The 25,267-nt window shown below is 43.0% G+C and overlaps 1 protein-coding gene across 1 annotated transcript in view; it reads right to left on the bottom strand.

Moving 5' to 3' along the window:
* Nucleotides 1–1,880: 1,880 nt before the first annotated feature.
* Nucleotides 1,881–25,267, bottom strand: part of NUTF2 (nuclear transport factor 2) — a 27,779-nt gene continuing 4,392 nt past the window's right edge. Inside the window, exons 2-6 of the mRNA XM_014947859.1 lie at nucleotides 16,230–16,354; nucleotides 14,525–14,596; nucleotides 10,486–10,584; nucleotides 2,358–2,514; nucleotides 1,881–2,270 (exon numbers count right to left, since the gene is read on the bottom strand). Of these exons, the coding sequence (XP_014803345.1) occupies nucleotides 2,401–2,514; nucleotides 10,486–10,584; nucleotides 14,525–14,596; nucleotides 16,230–16,328 (384 nt within the window). The 5' untranslated portion in view covers nucleotides 16,329–16,354 and the 3' untranslated portion in view covers nucleotides 1,881–2,270; nucleotides 2,358–2,400. The remainder of the gene's footprint in view (nucleotides 2,271–2,357; nucleotides 2,515–10,485; nucleotides 10,585–14,524; nucleotides 14,597–16,229; nucleotides 16,355–25,267) is intronic.

Here is a 25,267-nt window from a genome sequence, read left to right as displayed (position 1 = left end):
CTCGTCCTGTCACTGGGAACCACTGAAAAGAGTCTGGCTCCATCCTCCTTCAACTCACCCTTTAGATACTTGTATCCTCGGATGGGACTTTTAAAGCAAGCTCTCTCTCGGCTTATTGAGCTCCTTATTCAAAGGAGGACCCCAGCCTCGAAGAGCAGATCCTGGTTCACCAGCCAGACCTGTTCTCAGATGCCCTCTCCTCTGCCAGGCTTCCTCTAGAGCCAGAGCTGCAGCAGAAGGATCCTTGCATAGCAGTGACCACACAAAATGAACGAGGGTTCTACGGCAAGAGCTCATCTCCTCAAGCCATTACTTTTGAGCATGATTCCCCCTTGCTACAAGAAAGACATTGAGGTGCTGGAGCATGTCGAGGAGAGCCACCGAGCTGGTGAGGGGTCTGGAGAACAAGTTGTACGAGGAGAGGCTGAGGGAACTGGGCATGTTTAGTTTGGGGAGAGGAGGCTGAGGGGAGACCTCATTGCCCTCTACAACTACCTGAAAGGAGGGTCTAGAGAGGTGGGGGTTGGCCTCTTCTCCCAAGGGAACAATGACAGGAGCAGAGGAAATGGTCTGAAGTTGGGGCAGGGGAGGTTTAGATGAGATATCAGGAAAAATTACTTCCCTGAGAGGGTGGTCAGGCACTGGAACAGCCTGTCCAGGGAGGTGGTGGAGTCACTATCCCTGGAGGGATTTAAGAAACATGTAGACATGGCTCTTTAGGGCATTCTCTAGTGCCCAAGATCATTGGGTTGTGTATGTTTGTGGGGTTTTTTTGTTGTTGTTGGTTTTTTTTCCTTGCTTTTTGTGGTTGCACTCAATGATCTCAAAGATCCCTTCCAACCATGAAGATTCTGTGACTTTGGCAGTGCAGAAGCAGTGTCAGGAGAACAGCCCCGCGTCAGACACAGGGACTATCAGAGAACGCTGCAGCACCAAACAGGAGGGCCCCAACTTCAGCTGCTGAGAAAGCCCAGTACAACTCAAATGCCAAAGCAGCTGGATTTGAGAACTGCTGAGCACAGCCCACCTGGGCTTTTCTGAAAAGCCTCAAGAGGAGAAATGCCAAGTTTATGTACTTCAAAAGCCCAGCGAGGTGCGCTAAGCCCTTCAAAACTGAGGTCTGATGGCTTGAGTCGGGTCTGAAGGTAAAGCGAATGGGATTCTGCTCCTGTGCCATGTCCTGTGCTCGGAAGGTTAATATTAATTAATTAAATTCCTTCGCTGGTGGAATATCGCCACCTCCTGGGGGGAAGACGACAGCCAACCACATCCTAAAATCCGGCACAGCAAAGGCAAGTACCAACCAGCTCAAGGTATAATGAGGGGGTGCGAGAATCATCCAATGGTTTGGGTTGGAAGGGACCTTAAAGATCACCAAGTTCCAAACCCCCTGCTGTGGGCAGGAGAAGGACAACACAGAGCAGCATCTGTCCTGGACTTTAGGCTACAAACTCCAGGAGGACGCTGCTGGATTGACATCCCGAGTGTCTGCCTAGGAAAAAAATACAGCATTTTCAGCTTTGAGGGTAGGCAAAATGGATTGAGTACAGGCTGCCACGAGTGTTGTCATCCTTGTGTATTATTTAAGGCATTTGCTTTGGGAAAACACAACAGCTGGGAACTAACCTGTCAATGTTAAAGTCCCTGTTACAAAAGCTGCTGAGAAGGAGGGAGGAAAAGTTGTATGGCCAAAGCCATACCTGAACTGCCTTCAGCAGTAAAACTATGACCTTCAGCAGTAAAACTATCACATGCTCTTCAGTTTGAGAGGTTTAGGTTTGAAAGCGTTTCCTCACCAGGCAGACACAGGACATCCAAAGCGAGCGATATAACATACTCCACATCCATTAACTCCACATCCATTTAACTCATTAAAACAATTTAAACTGTTAAGAAAATCTCATGGTTTTATTGTGTAATGTAGCATTGAAACATCTGAACAAATCAATATCTGGGCTGTACAGGCTGCTGTTCTTTCATTTCTTTGGGTTATAGAGCATCTTGTCAGTACAGAAACAACAACCTTTTGCATTATAAATTCTTTCCGAGGCATGCTGGTACAACACAAATTTCTCTTGTCAAATGCAGCTAAGTCTAACTTCCAAACATCATGCACAAGAAACTCATCTAGTGACAATGTAAACTCAGCAGAAGGGCAGGTCACAGGCCTTGCTTGCTCACGCTCTGCAGTGCTGCAGGTTTGTGTATGATATTTGGAATGTTCCGTGAGTGTGAATAATACCAGTAAGAGAAGAGGAAAAAAAAAAAAACCAAAACAAAAAAAAAAAAAAACCAAAACAAAAAAAAAAAAAAACCAAAACAAAAAAAAAAAAAAACCAAAACAAAAAAAAAAAAAAACCAAAACAAAACAAAAAGCACGGGTGCCTCGGGATTGGCAGCTCAGCCGAAGTTGTGCAATGCTAGCCTGAACATGTCATTGGTGCACACCCAGGCGTCGTTGATGTTCTTTAATAGAAATATCTGGTGGAATCCCATGATGGGATCTTCATCAGCCTGTAGAAAAAGAAGAAAAACAAATTGAAAAAGCTCTTTTTTTGAGAGACGTATTCCAAAACTCACGATAAGACAACTTAAAAGCTACGGTTAACAGTGATGTCACATGCTGTAAGATGCCGAGTACCTCAGGAGACACCAATACAACCAGAGGTTCTACTTCCAATAAACACCTGGGACCCAACGACACCGAAATCCTGCAATGGCATCTCAAGTCAGGTTTTTCTGGAAGACTTGCTTGTTCCAGCAGCTTCACAACACTGATAAGAGCATCCCTGCATCAGCGCTGAATCACAAATTTTCTTTGGGTCTTGCCCAGGCCAGGAACCAACCACAAAACCAAGGTGTTTCACAATTAGTTTGCAGCTGCTGTACTTTGGATTGATGACAGAAGGGAGTTTCTGTAGAAGTCAGTATCAAGAATATTGCCTGAATGATCTAGGTACCAACTGTGGCATTTGAAGCCTTTCCCAGAGCAGGTACAGCTGGCCAGTGACTTAATACTTCCCACTTCCACCATCCAGGAAGAGCTGGAAGGGAGTGAAGTACCTGCTGTAGCTGCAATGAGATGTTCCAAACACAAAGATCTTCACAGCAGAGACTTAACTCCTGCCTTTGGTGATCCATCCAGGTGGGTTGCAGTGCCTGCACTATATTTACTATATTACTACAAAAGTAGAAAATGGTACTAGAGGGAGACTACTTCTCCCACCAAATGTTTATGAGTCTCCTTAGATACAGCATGCAGGAATTAAAGCTTTAAAATAAAACAAATGGTTCCCAAATTGGCTGAAAAATCACACAATAGGATTCAATCTCAACAGCACATAGGACTTAGTTAAAAAAGTTCTCTGATACTGACTATAGTGTATTCAATTCCGCATTTTTTTAAGGATTTTAAGCTCTATTCTTTCAGCACGTGACTATTCAGCTTCAGAAAAGGGGGGAAATACATTTAAAAAAGCACTGAAAAGCAGCAGCCAGAGTAGCATGCAAAACACTGTCAGACTGCTGAATGTTTATTTTCAATGCTGTGCTGCTGTCCACCAAGAACAGCAAGGAAAAGGTTGAAGAGCAAAGCAGACTATGAAATAAACAACAACAACAAAAAATCTTTACTTAAAAAAAAGTGATATTCATTTAAGTGTTAAATGGCCTGTGAAACAAGTCAGCTTTGAGCAGCAACTTGCTGAGGATATCAGTTTTATCACAAAACAGCAAGCCTGCCAGAGCACTGGTCGGATCAGGGCCATGTAAAAGCAGCCTTCAAATCTAAAACCCCTGCAAGGATTTCACAACTGCCTAGGAAATAAAACAAAGATGAAGCGCAGTTTCAATAAGTGTATGCGAATCCCCAGAGGAAAACCAAAAAGGGCCCTAGATTTGCTATTGCCTCCCAGGAAAATGATAACAAAATCATGATGGATAATGTTTTATTGTTTTTGGTTTTTTTTTAAACCAGCTCAGAGCTCAACAGCTATCCAGGCAAGCAGAGTGTTAGCAGTTATTAGGAGAGGAACAGAGAAGCAAACCCCATTAAGCAACTGCATGAATGCAGAGAGCACCCACATACCAAATCCTGCATGCGCTTCTTCTCATTTAAAAAAATTAAAATGATAGAATAGGGAAAGGTCAGAGAGGGGCAAGAAAGATGAACCACCTGCAGCAGAGTTTCCTACTAAAGCAAGGAAATGCAGTACGGCTCTCCAGCTTGCAAAAACGTGATCAGGGTGGGGAGAATGGGCAAGATATCAAAGTACCAGGAAACCAAGAAGGACAAAGTGAATGAGCTACTACTACTACAGCCAGAAATTAAGGTGGCAACAAGTAAGAAGTATGAGCAAGACAAAGTGTTCAGTGGACAAACGAATGAAGGAAAAATCCACAAGCAAAACAAGTGCCAATAGAGTCCCTGGTGATGGACTGGGCAGCTTTTGGTCACATTGATATAGGTCTCCTTTTGCATTAGGCAGAGGCTCTGTAACCATCAGCACAACGTGAACACAAGCAATTCTGCCAGATTAGACCAGCCGACCATCTATTTCATTAGCACATACAACAGCAGTCATGCTCATTATTTCAGGGCCAGTATCATCATTATCAGCTCTGCCCAGAAGAGACACTTGCGACGCAGTGCTGAGGAAACCCACAGGTTTATACCTTTTCCAGCTTTTCCTAGGATCAAATGTAGCACTTACATCCCAGTATAGTGGCACTACAGCTTGATGGTTGGTAGGTTTCTGGACACGAAAGATTCTTTAAGAAAACTGAGTAGCATCAGATCTGTACACTAAAGTTGAGCATGTAGCTTTGTAAAGCATCTAATTAGTTGCTATCCCTTTTGCCCAAGTTGGAATGAACTCTTATTTATCTCAGCTCCTTCCGAATGGCTTAGTTTCAACCAGCCTGGCAGAATCATTTCAGCTTGAAGCATTCTAATCACATCTATTAACAAGCTTCTAGTATACGCTCAGCTGCCCTACGGTCTCTTCTTAAGTCACTGAGGCATCTATTACAAGGTGCAAAAGTAGCTTTCACACTAAATTTGGGCAGGTCATTACTGACGCAAGTACATTTTTAAAAATATATACCTCTGGAAAAAAAAAGGGTATCACCAGCAGACTAGTTTTAGTGTAGGTTTCCTCAGTTTCTGATAAGCCTACCTGCACTGCAGCTCTTACTGCTTTGGCTCGAGGAGAATTTGCTCCTTTCTTACCCAATTCAGGACTGGACACATGAAGATTAAAAGAAAAGGGAATTCTTCCCCAAACACTCGCTGTTGTACATATGGCAAATACACTCATCAAAGTCACACATTATCGCTTACTTTATTGCTTTCATGTTATGTCTTCACAGCATAGACGAGAAGTATACTTTGAAACCAAGGAAAATCCTAGATTTAAGGCAAATGAAATAATTTATAGTCCATTCCCAAAATTCTGAATACATCCTATAAACATATAGCAAAGACCCACAGTTGAGTGACTTGACATGCTCTAGAAGGCATAGACTAATCCTATCCCATTTTATTTTGGATCTTCATCACAGCTGCGATAAGCGTAAAGAGCTTCAGTGAGGTTAACTTTCTGTTCCAAATTCAGTTATGTCCAACTCAAAATTTGCATTCCAGATGCAAGCCCAGGCTCGAAACACAGGAGCTTCACTTTTCCTACAAAGCTTTCCTTTATGCAGTTCAAATTCTTTCATGACATCCTTGAATTAAAATAAAAAAGGCAGAGCATTAGATTGGAAGGATCCTCTGGTTTCCAGTCCAGCATGAACATGGCCCACCAGCAGCCACAGCTTGGTTAGCAGAGTCTTCCAAGCCTCCAAGAACAGACATTTCCCAAGGTGTCCAGGCACCACTTCCCAGGGTTTCAACCTTCCAGTGAAAAACCTTTCCCTTGTGTCCGATCTGAGCCTCCTAAGTGAAGGTTTGCAACCCCTGTCCCTTGTTACACTGCCTGGCGCCACCAAGAACAGCTTGATTTCAGGTTGTTGGAAGTACTCAACCACCTTCCACCTATACTTCAGGCAGATCTCCCCCAGCTGCCTCCCCTCCTGGCTCTACCAGCTAAGGAACACTGCCAACTTTGGCAGCTTTTTCACCTCTTCCCATTTTTCTACATCCCTTCTGACCCGGAGGCTCAAAACTGTAGAAAATCCTCAGCTCACAGAGCCGTGGGTCATGTATTAGATGCAACACTACTTTGCAATCCAAGTTTAGCTGCACAACTTTTCTCCTCTTGTCTGGTCACAGACAGTTTTTCCCTTTCACCAGCTCCCCACAGCAACTGTAGATTAACTACAGGCTCGAAGCTCTCCTTATCTCAGAGAAAAAGCTAATTACTTCAGATAGCAGGTTCTTTCAGACGTTAAAAGCCTCATTTAACAGGCTTTAAGCAGCGCTTTAAGTGTTCAGCATGCATTACAAAAACATCCAGTGATTTTAATTGCAAATTTCCTTTCCCTTTTAAGACTACGAAACACCGCATAACAATTAGTTATTCACGATTAATTCTGCAACAGTCACTTCAAAATCCACACTCTGGAGGAGAGCCACAGCTCTGCCATGGGGCTCTGAGAAATCGCAAGCCACAGCCATGCTTCCCAAGTGCCACAAGAGCGAGAAGAGAGCGCTCCTTACTCGACCAGGCCAGCGAGGAGGAGAGGGCAGGCACGGGGGTTAGCCGTTGTGGAGGCTTAGCCTGAAGACTTCGTTGGTGCACACCCAGGCACCTTGAAAATGTTTCAACAAAAAGGTTTGGTGGAAGCCTAGAACCTGGTCATCGTCTGCCTGAGCATCGACAGGAGAAATAGGTTACTGGGTGAAGCACAATGATCGTACTGGGTGACGTGCTGGATGAACACTGGCAGGGCAGCATGGCACCACATGAAACTCACTCCTAAAGGCTTAAAAACCTAGTTGAAGCAAGCAAGCAAGCTCCCAATGAAGAGCAATAAAAATCTTAACAGAATTAGAATAGGTGGAGGTATATTTATTATACCTCTACAAAAGGATAAAAAAAACCCAAACACATTTCTACCTATCCCAACATCCGTTAAAGAGAATGTTTCATGTATTTTCTTGTAAACGTGCTTTTTAATGAAAGCAATTACTGTACTGCTTCTGCCAGCAAGTTAGAGCCTCCCTAGTGACATTCACCCTACTTTGATGCTCCGTTATTCTCCAACATCTTCCCCAAGCAGCTGCTGTGTCCGGTCCACTCAGTGCAGATGATTATTGTGCTGCAAAAGATGTCGCTTTTTTGTTTGTTTGTTGTTCTGGGATTTTTTTGTTGGGTTTTTTTTTTGGTTGGTTTTGGGTTTGTTGTTTTTTTAATTTACAATTCATATTAGCACCAGCAGGCTGGGCTGTAGACTGGAGCAGCATGGAAACAGACATACCTCCTGACCTTTCCACAGGGCGGTCATGACTTCAACTGACCTCAGTTAAATCCCCCTCCAGCAGGGGAGGCCAAAGGCTTAAAACAACCCTTTTACGGGTTTATTTAAGGCATAATACTCTTGTAAAGGAAATACAGAGTTTCACAGTAGCAGTCCTTGACCCATTATTTCTTCAGAACTATTCCTGTACAGTTAAGAAGGGAGCTGAGGCTGTGTGACAATCTGGGAGCAGTTCACCCCACAGTATGTGCAGGGAGAACAGAAGGTTCTTCTGATTTCCTTTGCGTTTTTTTTTCCCCTAAAATTAAATAAGATCAAAATATAATGGTTTAAGGAATACAAGATGTGCGCAGCTGACTTAAGAAAGAGTTTCCACTGAACTTTTGGGACTAGGAATTCAAGCAACTACAGCCTCAGAAAATCCATTTAAGTATCATGCCAAGAATGACTTCTAAGAACAGGCATGTTACAGGTGTTTTAGCCTTATTATTTTATTGGCTTACTCTATTAAAAGCATTATGCGTGCTCCTTCATTACATAAAACAATGCAAGTTTTGAAACACCACAGAGGATTCAAAAGTGTATGCCTTAATTTTAGTGGGCTTTGAAGAATTTGGCTCAGTCCCAGGAAAAGGATAACTGAATAATAAGCAGGAAGCGTGGCTATTCCCATCAAACCCTGTTACTGATGGTTTGGAAAGTCCCCTTCCTTGAGCAAATTTTGCTACTTTTCCTTGAGTCCAACAGATGTGAGCTGTGCAGAGCAGACACGCTTGAAAGGCAAAACTTTAAATAAAATTAAGTACACTGCTCCATGTTTGCGTGTTAAAAGTGTACCCCGTTCAACCGGAGCTACAATGAGCCACTTGTTAAAATACACTGACTGAACCCAGTTGTTCCCAGTTACTGTACTGGTTCGGGAACAGCACTGAAACAGCTGTCAATACCTGTGTATGGCACAAGAAGAAGTGTTCTCTACATACGACAGCCATGTTCGTGTACTGGCAGAGACAGTTATTACATCTGTCACACCACTGACTGTTACTGATCAGTTCATTTGTCCACCTGTGTAAGTATCATACAAGGCAGAAGCAAGAAGTCCAAGTTCTAATTTGACTTGGACTTCCTCAGTGAGGAGCAGCATTTGCCAGGCATTAAAATGTGCTTTTTAAAGCTAAGATTGGAGACATATATGTGAAAAGTAGAAAAATGTTGCCTCTCCTAATAAAAATTCAAAAAAGTTGGATTTGATCATGACAACAGGCATACTTTAATCCAGTATGTTTTTTCCAAGTACCTAGATGCACTATTATGTGATCCCTGAATTATTCTGAATTACTCTGCAAATTGAAATTGTTTGGAGGATAAAAACCAGCACAGTAAGAAATACTACTTCAAGCCATGGGAAAGCTCCTGGACTGCATCTACAACCCTAACGACCGTACTAAAGGATGAGAAAACCCAAAAGCTTTACAGAATCTGTAAGAAGTTGGTATCTTGCCAAAGGATTCACCACAACCACTGCTGCAAGCTATAATCTGCTTGATGATGATGCAATAACCTTAACAACATGACTGTGCAAAACCAGGTGCAGATGTGAGTGACCCGAGACATTGAGTCAAGAAGTTTTGGCCACATCACTAGGTTCTGTGCACATCCAGGAGCAGAACAGATGAGATCAGCACATCTGACATCATCCCTGTCCTGCACTTCAGTGCTCTCCATGGCCACACATGGCCGTCTGCCCTCAACAGCGTGTGCAGGTGGGACTGAGCAACAAGAAAGCTGGAATCCAGCTTGCAGGTAGGAAGCAGGAGCAGCTTTAAGGAGAGCCAAAGCTGTCTATGTTAGGTTAGAAGTGGATGCACTACACCAGGAACTGCTCTTCCCAACTGCCCAGCCCAGAACGATTACAGGAGCAGCAGAGCAAGCAGGTTCACACGTTCAGTCCCAGGTTTGCTCAGTGAACACTTCAGGCAGTGGAAGTTTGAATGTTTTGATACTGGAGGTGCCATTGGGAGTTAACAGGAAAAGGAAACCAAAACAGCTATTTTAAAACAAAACTGAGTTCAAGTGATTCTAAAGACTGGATGGCTTTAGAGCCCTGACTTGACAGCATGGCTGGACCAAACCCTGACAAAACTAACTCTGATAATTGTAACTATTACTATGTAACTATTACTATGTAATTTCACACTTTTTAAATAAACACTGCCCTCTCTGAGCAAGTTTTGCCCACAGCTGACTTTACACCTTTACAGGTTGTTTTTTGCAGATTCCAGGATGACTTCTTTCATTGATAAGTAGTGTAACTATCTTACGAGTGTGGCCTAGTATATTTAGACCCAACATTTTTCTCAACGTAACAGAAGACTATATAAGTTTATGCAGTTCAGTAGTATAACTTAAACAGCGATACTACAACCTGAAAAATGACCTAATTTCTTGACAAGAAGAAACTGTTTCAACAATAAGTGTCTGATCTCAGAGGCAATACTCCCATTGCTGAACCAGTTTTGACTACAGAGGGACTGGACTGCACTGACACGAGGACTGAGTTCTTGTGTCCTGTAACAGCAAAGAAAAAAACCATGGTCTTATTGAAGGGTTGTCAGCTGACAAAAAAAGGCCTGCTAATTCACAGCTCAGTGCATACATCAAAGAGTATATTAAACTAGATGGGCTTCTATTGTCCAAGGACACTGTAATGATGATTTGAAATGCAACAGAGGACACTGAAATCTTACTGTGTCAGGATAAGGGAAACATCGATGCGTTTAGAGTCCATATGGTACTTGTATGCACAGTAAAAACCATGGTACTTTGCTTGGCAGGAATATACAACTGTCAAATTTCAGGTGGTTTACCTAATGCTAGTTATCTGAAGGGATGAGCAGTTTCTTGACAGTCTTGAATGGCAGAAGAATAACATCTCAATGCCAGCTAACTAGTGTTCCTTCCCCACCCAAGACAGCATTAATGTTTTCAGAAATCGGATGATTTAGAATCCTGCAAAAAATCTAAGACGTAAGCGTTTGTTAACCTGTAATGGAAAGAGTTTACCTTAAGCTGTCCCACTACCATACTGAGTATACAGCTGTCAGGTGTAGGCTGGTGGTCTTGTGCTGTGATGCTGTGTTGTATTTTTTGGAAAGGGAGGCTCTACAATGAAAAGAAAGAAAAATAAGGTGTAATATTGTAAGTAGGGTACGGTCATTGCATTATTTAATTTACAAAACAAAAATCAAGCAAACCCAACACTAAGAAGTGTTAGACTATTTTGATAGTACTGCATGGACAGTTGTTGCAACTTGACACTACTCAGGTTGGGTTGATCTTAACAGTTGTGTTTTTTCAAGCACTGAGACATGACATAGTATGTCACCACAGACATTAAGCAGTACCTGTTCCTATTACACTGCCCGAAGAGCTTCCGTTCATCTACAAGTTGAAAGTTCGTATGATAAAGGCACAAAGCTTCTCTGCTCTTAACAGTGTTAAAGGACTGATTACCAGACAACTCCTAATTTGTTCTCTGTTAAATGGCCATGAATAAAAGGAAAGGTGGTTGACCAAGACGCAGTGTTCAGGGCTTGAGATCCACATATCCACCTTTCCCCTTTTTTCTTTTCCTTTGTAACAGCACCTGAGGGACCACCACAGCAACAGGCACTGTCTTTGCCATGTACCAGGTGGGAGCAGAAGGAAAGGAGGAAGAGGTGGAGAACAAAAGCATATATATTGAAAAGAAAAAAGCTTTCCGTGCTCGTGTAGCAAATCCAAGTCTGTCTGGAGTTAAGTGTGCAAGGAACACACATTGAGAAACACCAGACATTGAGGAGTAATTCCTCTCCTTCAACTTAGACCACATTCACATTCCAACCACAGAGGACTCCAAGCAGTGAGCATCAAACCCCTGGGGGATCTCAGAGTCCTGTCACTGAAACGCAGGTTTGGGCACCGTTCTGTCAGAAGCTGCATTAATGCCAGATGTTTTGCAAGAGTCAGTTCAGCCCGGATGGAGCTCTGAGTGACCACATGGCTGATATCCAGAGTCCACCCACTGCTCAGCACAGCAGCATGTGGGCATTTAAACCTCAGGGTGTACTTTGACGCCTTTGCTTCATTTCCCTGATGTAACAGGTTGAAGCAAATCCAAAGCACATACTTTGGCAAGTTCTGCGTTTCACTCTAGTGGAAGGAACCTGGAAGACCTCGAAGAAGGCCTAGGTACAACAACAGGAGACTCAAGTCCTACTCTCGAGGATGTGAAGAACAAACTTGTCCCTGACAAGTATAAGGCTTCAGAAAGAATACCAGGAAGCTAAGTCCCTGGATAACAGAGAACACAAAAACAGTGGCAGAATCAATAGCTGGGGAAGCAAAGGAAGCGTACAGAGCAGCCCTCTGATCGGAGGGACACTGTTCAAGAACACTCTAATAAAGCCTGCAGTGTTTCCTCTTGGCTGGGAGGACAATCCCAATCTACCATCAACCACAAAGTGAGCCACTGGTTTGTAATATGGAACAGACATTTAGTAACAAAAACACCTCACAAGGGCAGTCTCTTCTGAACTACCAGCAAAATATTTTCCAGGGTCACCATCCTGCACTTGAATGTGCCTGCACAAGCATAGGCTGGGACGCTGCACACCCTTACTTTGACAAAAAGAGTACCAGGAAGCCTGGTCCCACCTCAGCACAACAGCTTCTCGTGGAACGAGTCCTGCAAGAATAGTCTCTTGGAAAGGCAGAGAGATGAAGGGGAATGAACATCCAGAACCCAGCTTCCAGTGTGACAAGATGCCAATAAGGGGTGAGACTGGAGGGAGAAGGCAGGGAGGAAGGAAATGCTCGAGTCAAAAACTCTGTGATATGGTGACAAGGAACCACACTCAAGGCTGGGTAAGATGGTGCCCATTTCAAGTATGCAATTGTCCCCTTCAGAGAAAAGGACCCCGAAGGTTGGCCAGCCAAGTGAGCTACTCCTTGTGTGATGCAGTAGGGGAGGAAGCCCACTGGGAAGAGCAGAGTCAGCTGACAGGAAAGGTCACTGATTTTGGGGATAGAGAGAAGCCACCTCAAAAGGATGGTTGCTTGTGAACATCCATCTCTACCAGAGCGAAGCATTTCTTGAGATGAAGAGTACAATAAAGCAACTAACAGGTGAGAAGCCACACAGCAACCAAGGCTTTTAGTACCCTCTGACACTTAAACTTGTCCACCAAAACTGTGAAATCCTCCTGTAAGTCAAGCAAGAGAAATTCTGCAAGAATGAAGCAGAGTAGCTTAAACTCACTCCTGGCAACAAATGGCAACAAAGGTACCTGTCCCAGCTCCCTGCTTGGTCCAGGAGACTCGTACAACTACAGGATTATGTCAAATGCTCAGTGTAAATCAGGCTGTCCCCTGAAGAGGACGGGCTCTCTATTTGAAACAAGTTCAGCACCAAATAAGATGGAAGGAATGAGTGTCAACTCCAACTCTGAAACAAGGTTCAGGTGCACCAGCGCTGGCAAAGCAATGTTGTTACAACCCTGCCCTACTGCCTTAGCATCACCCCAGAGAGTGGGGAAGAATTTCAGGGTCAAACTTGCAGCGATCTGCTCAATGAAGAAGCTCCAGCAGCACAGAGAGAGTAGGTGAGCACATTCAGTGGAAAGAGCAAACAGAGCCCAAGCAGCTCGGTGCTCACAGGGGTATGCTGGAAGACATCAGAGCCAAGGTAAGTTGATACAGCCCCATAACAAGCACGGCAGCGGAAGGGCATGGAGTAATTTTACTGCATTTCTTCCTTACTTTAAGCAGATGGATACAAGTCAGAAATACTTCCCCGGAGGCAAAGAGCACGCCTTCACTCATCGAGCAAGACTGTGCAGCAGGCACATGAATCCAGAAATTCCAACTGGCACCAGAGACAGGGAAGGCAGAGATGAGTAACGCTCTGGTGGGAAAGGGGCCGATGGGCACAGGGCCAGATCCAAGGCAGCATCTGAGACACCGTGGCCAAACAAATGCTTAGCTGGCTGGGTATCTACATGGCTTCCAGCCCAGAAGTCTAAAGAGCACCGAGTACACAAACAAGCAACTCTGGAGGTTGTGTATCTGCTCAACCAGAAGCGAGCAGTTGTGAGCTGTGCTATTTCTGAGGTGTGCAACCTTCTCAAAGGCAACGCAGACACCTGAAAACACAGGCCCACGGGCAAACCTCAGCCTTCACAGTTAACGATGTCCGGATGAAAGCCTCGATGAACGCAGGAGCAGTAGCTGTGGAAGATGACAAGTGTCCAAGTTAAAGATTTTTTGAGTTAAAGATGGTATATCTGCCTGATATACCACACTCTGAGCAGAACATCTGAGGATCCAACACATGCCCTGCACGGATCTTGCAAGAGAAACAAACTTTCTAGTCTCACAACAGCTTATAAGTACACCCAGTTTTGTAACAGAAGCACGGGTTTATTCAGAAACATAAAACTTCTCTAAATGTAACGATATGAAGAGGGAAGGAGAGTTTCAGTCTCTATACGGTAATAAATGCTTTCCTCTCACTTGATGAAGAGGAGACACTGGTTTCAAAGTCCTGAATCATAATTGCTCATATCTGAACAGCTGAAAAATGCTGCACTAAGGATAAGTCAGGTTCTCCACCACAGAATTTATATGCAGTTTATTTATCAGAAAACAAATTGCTTCTCGCAATAACGTGCTTAGCCTTTATCACAGGCAGATCCAAATAACAGGTTTGCTATTGCTACTTCCTTGGCATGCTTTAAAAGAACAAAAAACCACCTTCCATTCCCCTAGATCACAGTGTCAGCTTATGAACTTTATTAAAAATAAATCAATAATGTCAGATGCAACTGCAGTCGCAAAATAACCTTGCAAACTAACACAGTCAATTAACATTCCACCATTAGACCCAACAATGGAATACAGAATTACATCACAAATAACATTATTTGAAGACCAAAAGTTGGAAGCACAAGTCCCATGTTCAAGAGTTTTAAATTGCTGAAATCGAAAACAAATTTTCAGAAGCAATTAATTTAGAGTCTTCAGAAGTGTTTCCCAAAACATTTGATAAGGATTACAGACTTACAGAGAGTTTTTCAACAATAGCTGCTTTGCCCTGGAACTGCTGTCCTTCCCACGTAAGGCATGATGCATCGATCTGAGGGGAAAAGAAACAAATTCATCAACCTGCTGAGGTAACCCTTAAACAATCCTGTAAGAAACTTTATTTACTTGGCATATAACCTTAAATTAAGAAGATTAAATTTAATTATGATTCTACCAGGAAAAAAGTTCCAGCCTTTGGATCAAAGCTAGCTTTTAGAACAAAACTTAAAGGACAAAAAAAAAAAAAAAAATCCTATGGACACAAAGTCAAGCATGTAGAGAAATAAAATATATGAAGAAATCTGAGAAAGAAGAGTTATAGCACCAGCTTTTTTTCCTCTCAGGTACTGATTTGCATACCCTGTTCACACCCAGAAAGTAGAATGCACCTCTAAAGGTTTTCTAACAGACAGCCCTGTGTGACATGAAGTGATTGAGGTGCTTCAGCCTAAAAGCTCTTTGGAGCGCGCAAATGTCAGGTGCCACAGCAACTGGGAAGAAGCTTTCTGTTCAGCTTAGGATATTCTGTTTAAACCAGAGTCACAATATCCTATGGTCATCCAAGAACACTTCCAACCTGCATAACAGTTCTCCTGACAACATCCGCATAGGTATTTCCAATCAATGATCAAAGACAAAGGATGGAAAAGCCCAGGAGTTCATTGTGTGGAAGGCCACTCTGCCAGGAATTTAAATTAGCCTGTACTTATCACCAGTCTTCTGAGGACTGATAACAAATACACAGCAAGCCAAAGAGCAAATGCTCTCAGTGCTGGTGGATACTGCTGAGGCAGGAATAATGAGGGGTGTCAGATGGTGTTCCTGCAACAATTTCCATCCTCAACAGCTCGGTGAAGCTTAAGACAACTCATCCAGCAGATGAAAAACAGGTCAGGAAAACAGGATATGCTGCTAGAAAACTTGTAAGACTTGAGCATCTTGCTGAAACACCTCAGCCACCCAGCAGCATTGCTCACCACCAGTAATCAACTCCACACACAGGGCGCTTTGCATGTTCTGGAGGAGTCTCCTGCCAAAACTAAAAACTGAGGTTCCTTGGGTTTGTTAGTTACAACCTTTAATTTTGGAAGCCAAATCCACTTTGCCCCAAATCAGGAGCAAAAACTAAAGCCTAATTTTTGAAGAAATTTGAACTGCATTTAAATTTCTTTAACAAAGTCTAAATATTTAAACTGGATTCAAAATTTTAAATCTATTTTAATGTTCTGAGGATTAATACAACATGAGCTCCAATAAATACCTATAAGAACTGCTAAATGCCTACAAGAACTGCTAAGAGTAGGACTTAAATCACACCCCACTTCAAGAGGGATCCAAGCAAATCCTCACCTGCAAATCAATGGCAAACTAAGGCTAGCGTATTTGTTTTTATGGAGAATTACATCACCAGATCATCACCAGCCCCCTCCACTACAAGCCACCATCTACAACCAGCGGGGGTTTTTATGAGTCTGCTTATAGATAAGGCAAAACAAAGCTCAAAATAGAAATGAAATGTAGAACAATGCAATAAATAAAAAGATGAGTAAGTGTGATTGCATTGACTGACTCTTTGGAGTCAGGATAAAACCCACTGTCCCACCCTCTGTATTCCCACACACCAAAACAGAGAAACCCAGGCAGACAACAGGACAAAGCCCCAGTCCCCTTTTGTAGATACTTACATATATTGCTCCTAACTGAGTCCTGTCTGCATCAAAAAGCTGGTAGTAATGTTGTACAAAGCTGGACCCAATCTGCTCCCAGATAGGCTTGTCTCCCATTCTGAATCCTCACCTAAAGCCAGTGACTGTAAAACAAAACAAAAAATTATCAGAAAGAACAATCACACACATAAGCATTGTATTTGGCTTAAGCATTAAACATCCATAAACACAGATCTGCTCAGACGGCCAGAATTTTTCTTTGGAAGAAGTAGGACAGATCTCACCTCTGTATCCTAGACCTTTATAAATAAAAATATTGGATACCAAATGGTTTAATTTTTTATTATAGCATTTGGTGATTTTCTAGAGCTATTTCAGTGGGAGGTCACAAGTTACAACAGTGGAGAACGAGAACAAAAATTAGTGTTACCACCTTATATTCACACTGTTCAAAAAAACTACACCATCTGAAAAAGTTGGCAAGTGCTCACTTTATCTCATTTACTGTAAACAACTGACGTGTTAATGGATTGTCTTCAAGAAGCTTAACACCAATTGATTTATCTGCTCAGCTCCTCAGGCATGTCACCGTCCAGAAGCCATTCTAAGGAAGGGTGTCCTTTCAGAGGTTCACAACAGGAGCTAATTCCCTAGTTCTTTGCTGAACACAAGCTCACTTCTCTATCCTTTCACTAAGGCTGAATCATTCTCAACATTTATCTCTGAACCTGCAGTAATTTCGAGATACAAGCCGTGATTTCTAACAGTGGTGAGGATCTGCAGTTCCCAGTTAGGGTACTGGAAGCTCAGAGGCATCACACAGTTCTGAAGGCAAGTCCCTCTATTTTAGAGGGGTTAAATATGCAGCATGTGCAGCAGCTCAGACAGATCCAGTCTGGAAACTATCATGCACTACGAGAACAGATGATTCCTTTACCATGCCATTAAATTTTTCAAGAGAGCAAATTCATTTTTTCTTTATCTTGGTATTTCTCTGAATGAATCAATTATGCTAAAAGCCAAAACACAACACCATGCCCAAAACCCACTACATACATTTTAAGATCCAAGTTTACTTAAAGCAAACTACATTATACTTGTTAAACATTGAGCTCTGTCAAGCACTAGTCCCTCTTTGCAATCCCTGGCTAGGAAACCTTGAGCTACTGGCCTGGTTGAGAGGCTGAGGGACTGGGGTCTTCTTAGTCTGGAGAAGAGAAGGCTGAGGGGGGATCTGATCAATGCTTATAAATCCTTAAAGAGAGGGTGTCAAGAGGACGGGGCCGGTCCTTTTTCAGCGGTGCCCAGGGACAGGACAAGAGGAAACGGGCACAAACTTGAATATAAGAAGTTCCACAGTGGTTAACTACCACTAAATTAGTGTTTTTCTCCACACACAGTGTGTGTATTCACGTTGACTTCAGCAAGGCTTTTGACAGTGTCCCACAGCATCCTCACAGGTAAGCTTAGGAAGGTGGATTAGAAGAATGGACAGTGAGGTGGACTGAAAACTGGCTGGAAGACATAGCCCAGAGGTTTGTTATTAGTGGCATAGAATCTAGTTGGAGGTCTGTAACAAGTGGTGTTCCCCAGGGGTCAGTACTGGGTCCAGTCCTCTTCAATATAGTCATCAATGACCTGGATGAAGGGCTGGAATGTCCCCTCACCAAGTTTGCTGATCATACAAAACTGGGAGGGCTTGCTGACACACCAGAAGGCTGTGCCACCATCCAGTGAGACCTGAACAAGCTGGAGAGTTGGGCAGAGAGGAACCTGATGAACTTCAACAAGGGCAAGTGTAGGGTGCTGCACCTGGGGAGGAATAACCCCCTGCACCAGGACAGGGTGGGGGTGACCTGCTGGAGAGCAGCTCTGAGGAGAAAGACCTGGGAGTCCTGGTGGACAACAGGCTGACCATGAGCCAGCAATGGGCCCTTGTGGCCAAGAAGGCCAAGGGCATCCTGGGGGGCATCAGGAAGAGTGGGACCAGCAGGTCAAAGGAGGTCATCCTGCCCCTCTGCTCTGCCCTGGGGAGGCCCCAGCTGGAGCACTGGGACCAGTTCTGGGCTCCCCAGTTCCAGAAGGACAGGGAACTGCTGGAGAGGGGACAGCAGAGGGCTACAGAGATGGTGAGGGGCCTGAAGCATCTCCCTTCCGAGGAGAGGCTGAGGAACTTGGCTCTTTTTAGTCTGGAGAAGAGAAGGCTGAGGGGGGATCTGATCAATGCTTTAAGTATAAAGGGTGGGTGTCAAGAGCACGGGGCCGGTCCTTTTTCAGTGGTGCCCAGGGACAGGATAAGAGGAAATGGGCACAAACTTGAGTATAAGAAGTTCCACCTCAACAGGAGGAGGAATTTCTTTACTTTGAGGGTGGCAGAGCCTGGGAAGAGGCTGCCCAGGGAGGTGGTGGAGTCTCCTTCTCTGGAGACATTCTAAACCCGCCTGGACACGTTCCTGTGCAACCTGCTCTGGATGGACCTGCTCTGGCAGGGGGTTGGACTAGGTGATCTCTAGAGGTCCCTTCCAACCCCATATCATTCTGTGATTCTGTATTCACCCTTGGCAGCTCACTGTACCATCACACAAACCTAAGATCGAGCTCTATGCTACCACTGCACCTCCTTTAGACCCAGAGGCTTTCAACTCAAGACACAACAGCCTCACCCAAGCACCAGGTGCCTTCTGTTCCACCCTGAAACCATGTGAAAGCCTTTGAGACTGCAAGAAATTAAGGAATTCTTATTTTAAGTATAGAAAGCAGTATTATGGTTTCTAAAACTAAAACTTAGTATGCTTATTATCTCCTTCTAAATATGTATTTGCATTTTGGCAGGTAAAATGCCATTAAATAAACTAACAGTATAAATTAGACCAGTAGTAGTGTTGATTTTGCCAGAAGTGAGAACCAAACTAAAAAAAGAAATGCTGCTGAGATTTATGATCCTTGATTATTTTTATTTTTTTTTGTTGCAACCCTGCTCTTTTTCCCGTGTCACTAATATATGATTTTGCTGAATACTCTCACTCTCCCTGGAGAGGATTTTTATTTTCTTTTCCTGATTTGTCATCTTTTCCTCCATGCTGTTTTATGTTTCCTGCCTCTCATCACAGAGGTAAGAAGCTTAGAGACGTGCCTAAAGAAAGAGCAAGATAGGAATGATCTTCTGTGTCATCAAGCCTAGTTCCTTTCAATGAGACACAAGCCACCTAAGATTGTATTGACATATTTATCAGGCTGCTTTAATGAGATAAACGTAATATAAAAGGCTTTTAAGACATATTCCAAAGCTAGGAAGAATGCACATGTTCTGATGTTGTCAAACATGAGGACAACACAGATGTGCTTCAGAGCCATCCAGCCAGATCTATCCATGGCTCAAAGTTTGGTTAGAGGGAAGAATATTCAGTTAATATTAAAACCAGACAAAAAATGTTTTAGTAAGCTAGAACACACATACACCTGTTGTTTTAAAGCCCCCTGCTGGAAGTTACGACTGTATGAGCATATTACTGGATATTCCACCTTAATTCCCCATGGAAAAGGAGACTGATTCCTTAACCTAATTAATTTTCTTCCCTTCAAACCAAACCTCCCTCATCACATCCACTTCAGAACATCACAGCCCATTCCATTAACAGCTCCTTCGCAGAAGCACAGTGGCAAAGCTGAGCTACCAACACGGAATGTGACACTTCAATGCACGTTACTCCATTTCTTAGAATCTACTCACATTGGAGAATTTAACCCCACCTCAAACACCCCTCAGCAGTCAGGGCTCGAGCTGAAACCCAATACAGCTCCTCAACTTTGTCAAACCATCCAAGGCTACACTACACCCCAAAGCTCCTCTCCCCTCTTCCCCAAAGTTTCCTCCAGCTTGTTGGTCTTCATGCTGGTCCAGGAGGGAGATGACTGCCTCAATTAAGCTCCCCCTCATCTGCTTTGGTACACGACAGATGGCACCAATATCAGCAGTAGCACCAAGGCAGAGGAGGAGGCATCAAGGTATGAGACCAAGGAGGATTGGAAGGGAACCAAGCCTTCACACAGGCATGAGTGACCCTGAACTAGACTAGGGTTACACTGGCAACAGGTTTTCTGTCAACAAAATCAAGAAACGCAGAGTCTTTCCCATTGCTGGTTACAGCTTAGGTGCTCCTACCTACACTCATCCCTCTTCCTTGTCTGCCTTAACTCTGGGTGTGAGAGACCAGCAGAAACACACCAAGACATAACTTCTACGGGGAGCACAGTCCTCAAAAGACCCATTTCTGCAAAAGGCCTGGATGAAGACTCTTCCCATTGCTTCCTTCAACGAACAAGAAGCCAGGAAACACCCTGGAGACAACTCTCGTCAGCACACTGCACCACGAAATCCATCTTCCTGCTCAAGCAGCATCCCCAGAACTAGTCAGAGGCATAACTTGAGGAAAAGCCACCTTTTTACTTAGCAAAAATAGAAAGCTTCCTGCTGACAGACAAATAAAGAGAACATTTTTCCCAAAACATGTAAGCACCGATGATACCTGGAGCAGGTGGGCGATAGTCACATCACTGCGGTACGGAGAAAGACCAAATAATTGTTTCAACCAGCAGCTGTATTTACTGCATTATCAGACCTGGACATAAGTAAACTCACTGTTGTCAATTTAAAAAATTGAGTCTTTGAATTCAAGCATGGCAGACCTTCAAGAAGCATCCTACATTTTCTGAAAATGTCAACAAAAACTAGTATGAGCAACAGTAAATTATAATGTAAGTTGCTAAAGAAAACCAAGGTGGTCTCCCACATTTAAAAAGCAAGCTGCATTCAAAGAGTCAATGAACAACCACAACAGGCAAATAAACTCAGTAAAGACTTTCTGATCTGCAGAATATCAAGAAAGAAACACAGAATTTAAAGAGGAAAGACCTCAAACGAGTACATTCTAATGTTAGTGGAGAAAAAAAATGGCCACCTGTTATCCAGTTATGACTACACTTATTTCCTAAGTGATCAAACCATAAATAAGCCACAGTCCCTGGACATTAAAGCTCTCCCTATGCACCATTACATCGAAGTTAAACTCTCTTAAGATTGAATTCAAGATTGTTTTCTGAAGATTTGAAAAATTAGTGTAACAGGAGAGCATCGATGCTCCTTTTAACATGGTGCTGTTTGTCCAGGGGTACATAGCAAACACGATTTAGACCATCAGTTGCTGCACCCTTCACTACTAATTAACAAGAGTAAATAAGGACAATGAAAGAGCTCTCAGTTGTTTCAGTTCCTGTTATTCATGCAATTTCTGCCATGCATGTATTTTTGATTGCTCAGATTACAGAGTGAGCAGTAAAAGCAGAAAAAGTAAAGCAGCAAACACATTTTAGACTATTTTTCCTTCAATCTCTTTCCTGTTGCCACTAAAACGTACAAAGACAGGAGTGTCTCCTGTGCGCGCTTTCTAGGAACACAATGGAACCAGCATCACAGGACCAGTTAATCTTCTCTCAAACAGATCATCTATTCAGCTACACCAAGAATCATTCGATACAATCATCTTCCTTTAGCAAAGCCACATACTGTCAACAAAAGAAACTACGCAAATGATCACAGTAATTCAGGTTGTAAGGGACCTCCTCCAGCCCAAAGCAGGGTGAGATAGATCAGACCAGGCTGCCCACACCTGTTTCCACTTTGATCCCCAAAAGCTCTGATGATGGAGACCATATAACCACTGTGGGCAACCTCTGCCCATGCCAGACCATCCTCACGCAGGGGGCAGCTCTCCTGGCTCCAGCCACAACCCCTTCTGTTCCAATTTATGCCCCTTGTCTCCTGTGCTCCCACCACACGCCCCCGTGAACAGCCTGGCTCCATTCTCCTGAGAATGTTCTACTGGAGGTAGGAACAAGCCCCACACAAGCCTTCTCTTCTCCAGGCTAAAGAAGCCCACACGAGGCATAACACACCTTAATGAAGGGGCGATGAACCACTGGAACCTACTAAGGGACATCACCAGTCACTTTTGTTAAACACACTGTACCTCTTCTTAAGAAATTCCAGTTTTGTGGTCAATCTTTCTGTCTGAAAACCTATGAAATTTCCAGTTAAGGAGCAAATTCACACATTTGGAGACTGAGAGAAGGGCTTCTCTTACTTATCTTTGCTGTCATCTCCACCACAGCTGACTGATCCACAGAGGTTAACAATCCGAGAATTACTGCTCCAGGCCAATCAGAAATTATTGATTTCAACATGGACCTTCACCTAGAAATTGCTATGGGCTGCGCTGTGCAAGAAACTACATTATTCTAAATACGCTTTCAGATCTAAAAATAATTAAACTAGATATGTGAACAGTGGAAAGATGGAAAGGGAGAAAGGGGGAGAGTGACAAGGCACAGACTGTTTTCTTCTGAAAAATATGGAAAATAAATAGCCTTTCCCCTTCTCAGCCTTTTTATTCCTCTACTCCAACTTCATTAAAACAAATTAATGCAGGAATTATGCCAACCTGAAGTATATTTTTTTGATTACAGATGTCAGCAAGTACCAGGCCACTAGTAAACAAAATACATGGGGAGGACTCCGGCAAAGCTTTCACAGCGCCTACAGCTTGATGCTCATCCTGTCTGCAACCTGACAACCCAACAGAGTCACGACAAGTCAGCCGAGATGATTTTCAAACATATTTGGATAGGAAGACATAACGTGGTGGTGTTAAGCAACAGCCACAATGCTACACATCTGGCTTTTTTTTTTTTTTGCCACAGTATTTTTGCTGCAATCCTAAAACTGAATTCAAGTTGACAAGACTGAAGTCACATCTCTTTTCCCCAGGATGAACCCAAGACGACTCAGTTTTAAAGTAACAGAGGAGGCAATGGGGGACAGGAGGGGGAAACTGCTGCACCACATTTTTCTTTACCTTATAAGTACAGTAACATAACATCTAATCTCCAAGAAATGGCAAAATCCAAGATATTTCTGTCTATCTGTCTCTGATTATCATGACAGCTGTTTCAGGTTAAGAGAAAATTAGGAACTGGTTTTCAAGTTATAGAAGCAAAGACGTCATACTACAGTTATGTAGTAGTAGTTTTTCTTTACCAAATCATTACTTAAAAATTAATCAGGTTTGTTCATGAACTCAGCAATATAATATTCATTATTAATCTTTATTCTAAACAGAGCTTCTATCAAAACCCGCAGCTTAATCCTTGCAACTTTTCTTGTGGTTCACAGCTGAAGTTTGGCACGTTTGAATCACTGTTGTATGTCTGTTAAAAGTGGTGTAAATAACAGCCCTGAATTAGACAGTACAAAGGTAGTTACCCCTAAACACATAGCCATATGTACCTTGGTGCAGTGATAAATGCAAGAGGACCAAGATAACATTGCTATCTTGCATTATATCACCCCATAATTTTAGGTTTAATACCAACATTCCTCTATTATTGACTGGCAGAGCTCAAATATGGAAAATTTTCTCCAACATGCTTTATGATCCACAAGCTTTTCATGTGTCTAAGCAACGCCTGTTCCACCTCACCTCCAAATGACTGGTCTCCAGTCTTTGGTTGGACTCCAAATTTCCACAAAAAAAAAAATAAAGTAACCCAAACCTTTTGTATGATATCTAACTAACCATCTTCCACTTCCAAAACCATGTTTCCCATCCTGCTTCGCTTATTTTTTTTCCCTCCCCTGCAACACACAATAGCCCCACTTCCCGCAGCACGGTACGTGAGCACACAAGCTGGTCATGTACAGATATGAACAGCAAACCTGCCCGTGATGCCACAATATCCAAGAGTTTTAAAACAACTGAAAGAAATCATGCTTGAAAGTGTTACCAGTTATTAGTATGTTTTGTGTACGGATTGAAATACATACTCAACGCTACTACCACCTAGATGATCCTATTAATTAATGACAGAGACAAAAGAATCCCCAACAGAGAGGACGGCAGAAATTTGTTACTGTTTGCATTCTTCTAAAGAACTGAACAGACACCAGTGTTAAAACAAATAAATTTCAAATCATCTACCAAACAACTTGCGATTTTTTAGGAAGGAACATGAAATTAGGACCCCAGTGGGAGAATAATGAAATAGTCCAAAAGTAAGTCAAAATGTCATTGTACTTTAAATTAGATTCTGTTTTTCACCAATAATGATGTTACAGACAGTAATTTCTCTGCTTCTACGCAGAGGCACATGAAATGCCTCTGCTAAAAGAAAACTTAAAGATACAACTCACAAACACAGAAAGCATTGCTTGGCATTAATTCCTCCCAGAAAAGGAGCCACCAAGAGAGTCAACTTGAGAAAGTGGCTGATTCGGCAACCGGATTTAACCTTCAAGCAAGTTCTGCAACTGATTCCTAGTCCTCCTTCAAGCATTTACCTGGGCTTTGTTCCTGTTCGACGTTAATACAATGTATATGCTACAAAACCAACTCTAAAATACACATCTACACTGGAAGTGTTGGACTTCAAATGAGAACTAACAGTTAGTTGAAGCATTACAGCCTGCCTTTAACAGGGAGTTAAATACAAATGGTAAGAACAGCATCTTTGGAACTTAATGCCTTCGAAAAACTCGCTCGTATTAACAAAATGCAACATACAGTCCTTGCTGCTGTAAATTTTTGCAGATTTTGAGTGCTTTTAAAACTAAAGAGTGACAACAGCTATAGAAGCGAAAGGGAAAAAAAAAATAATCTTCTCTTTCAGAATCAAACCAGAAACCGGCAACTCAAAGGAAAAAAACCAGGCGGCTACAGCAGACCCCCGAGCACACGCACTGCTTCTAGCTTTACTCCAAGAAAAGGTACGCAACAAAGCGACTCAACCACGTCGGGTCAACTCAGTCCTCGCACAACCTTCTGGCAACACGGTCACACACTAAGAACATAAAAAAAAAACCAACCAAAAAGCACAGAAAGCACAACCAATTACACCTCCTGTCACACCCCTCCGACCCGACCCTCCAAGCTCAGAGAACTCAACCCCCCTTCTCCCCCCACTGCCACACCGACCCCTGCAAAGCCCCCCTGGAGGATACACAC

Source organism: Calidris pugnax, unplaced genomic scaffold, assembly GCF_001431845.1.
Source record: "Calidris pugnax isolate Ruff unplaced genomic scaffold, ASM143184v1 scaffold30, whole genome shotgun sequence".
NCBI lineage: Eukaryota > Metazoa > Chordata > Aves > Charadriiformes > Scolopacidae > Calidris > Calidris pugnax.
The sequence above is the reverse complement of the archived record's forward strand: the minus strand, read 5'-3'. Positions and strand labels throughout refer to the sequence as shown.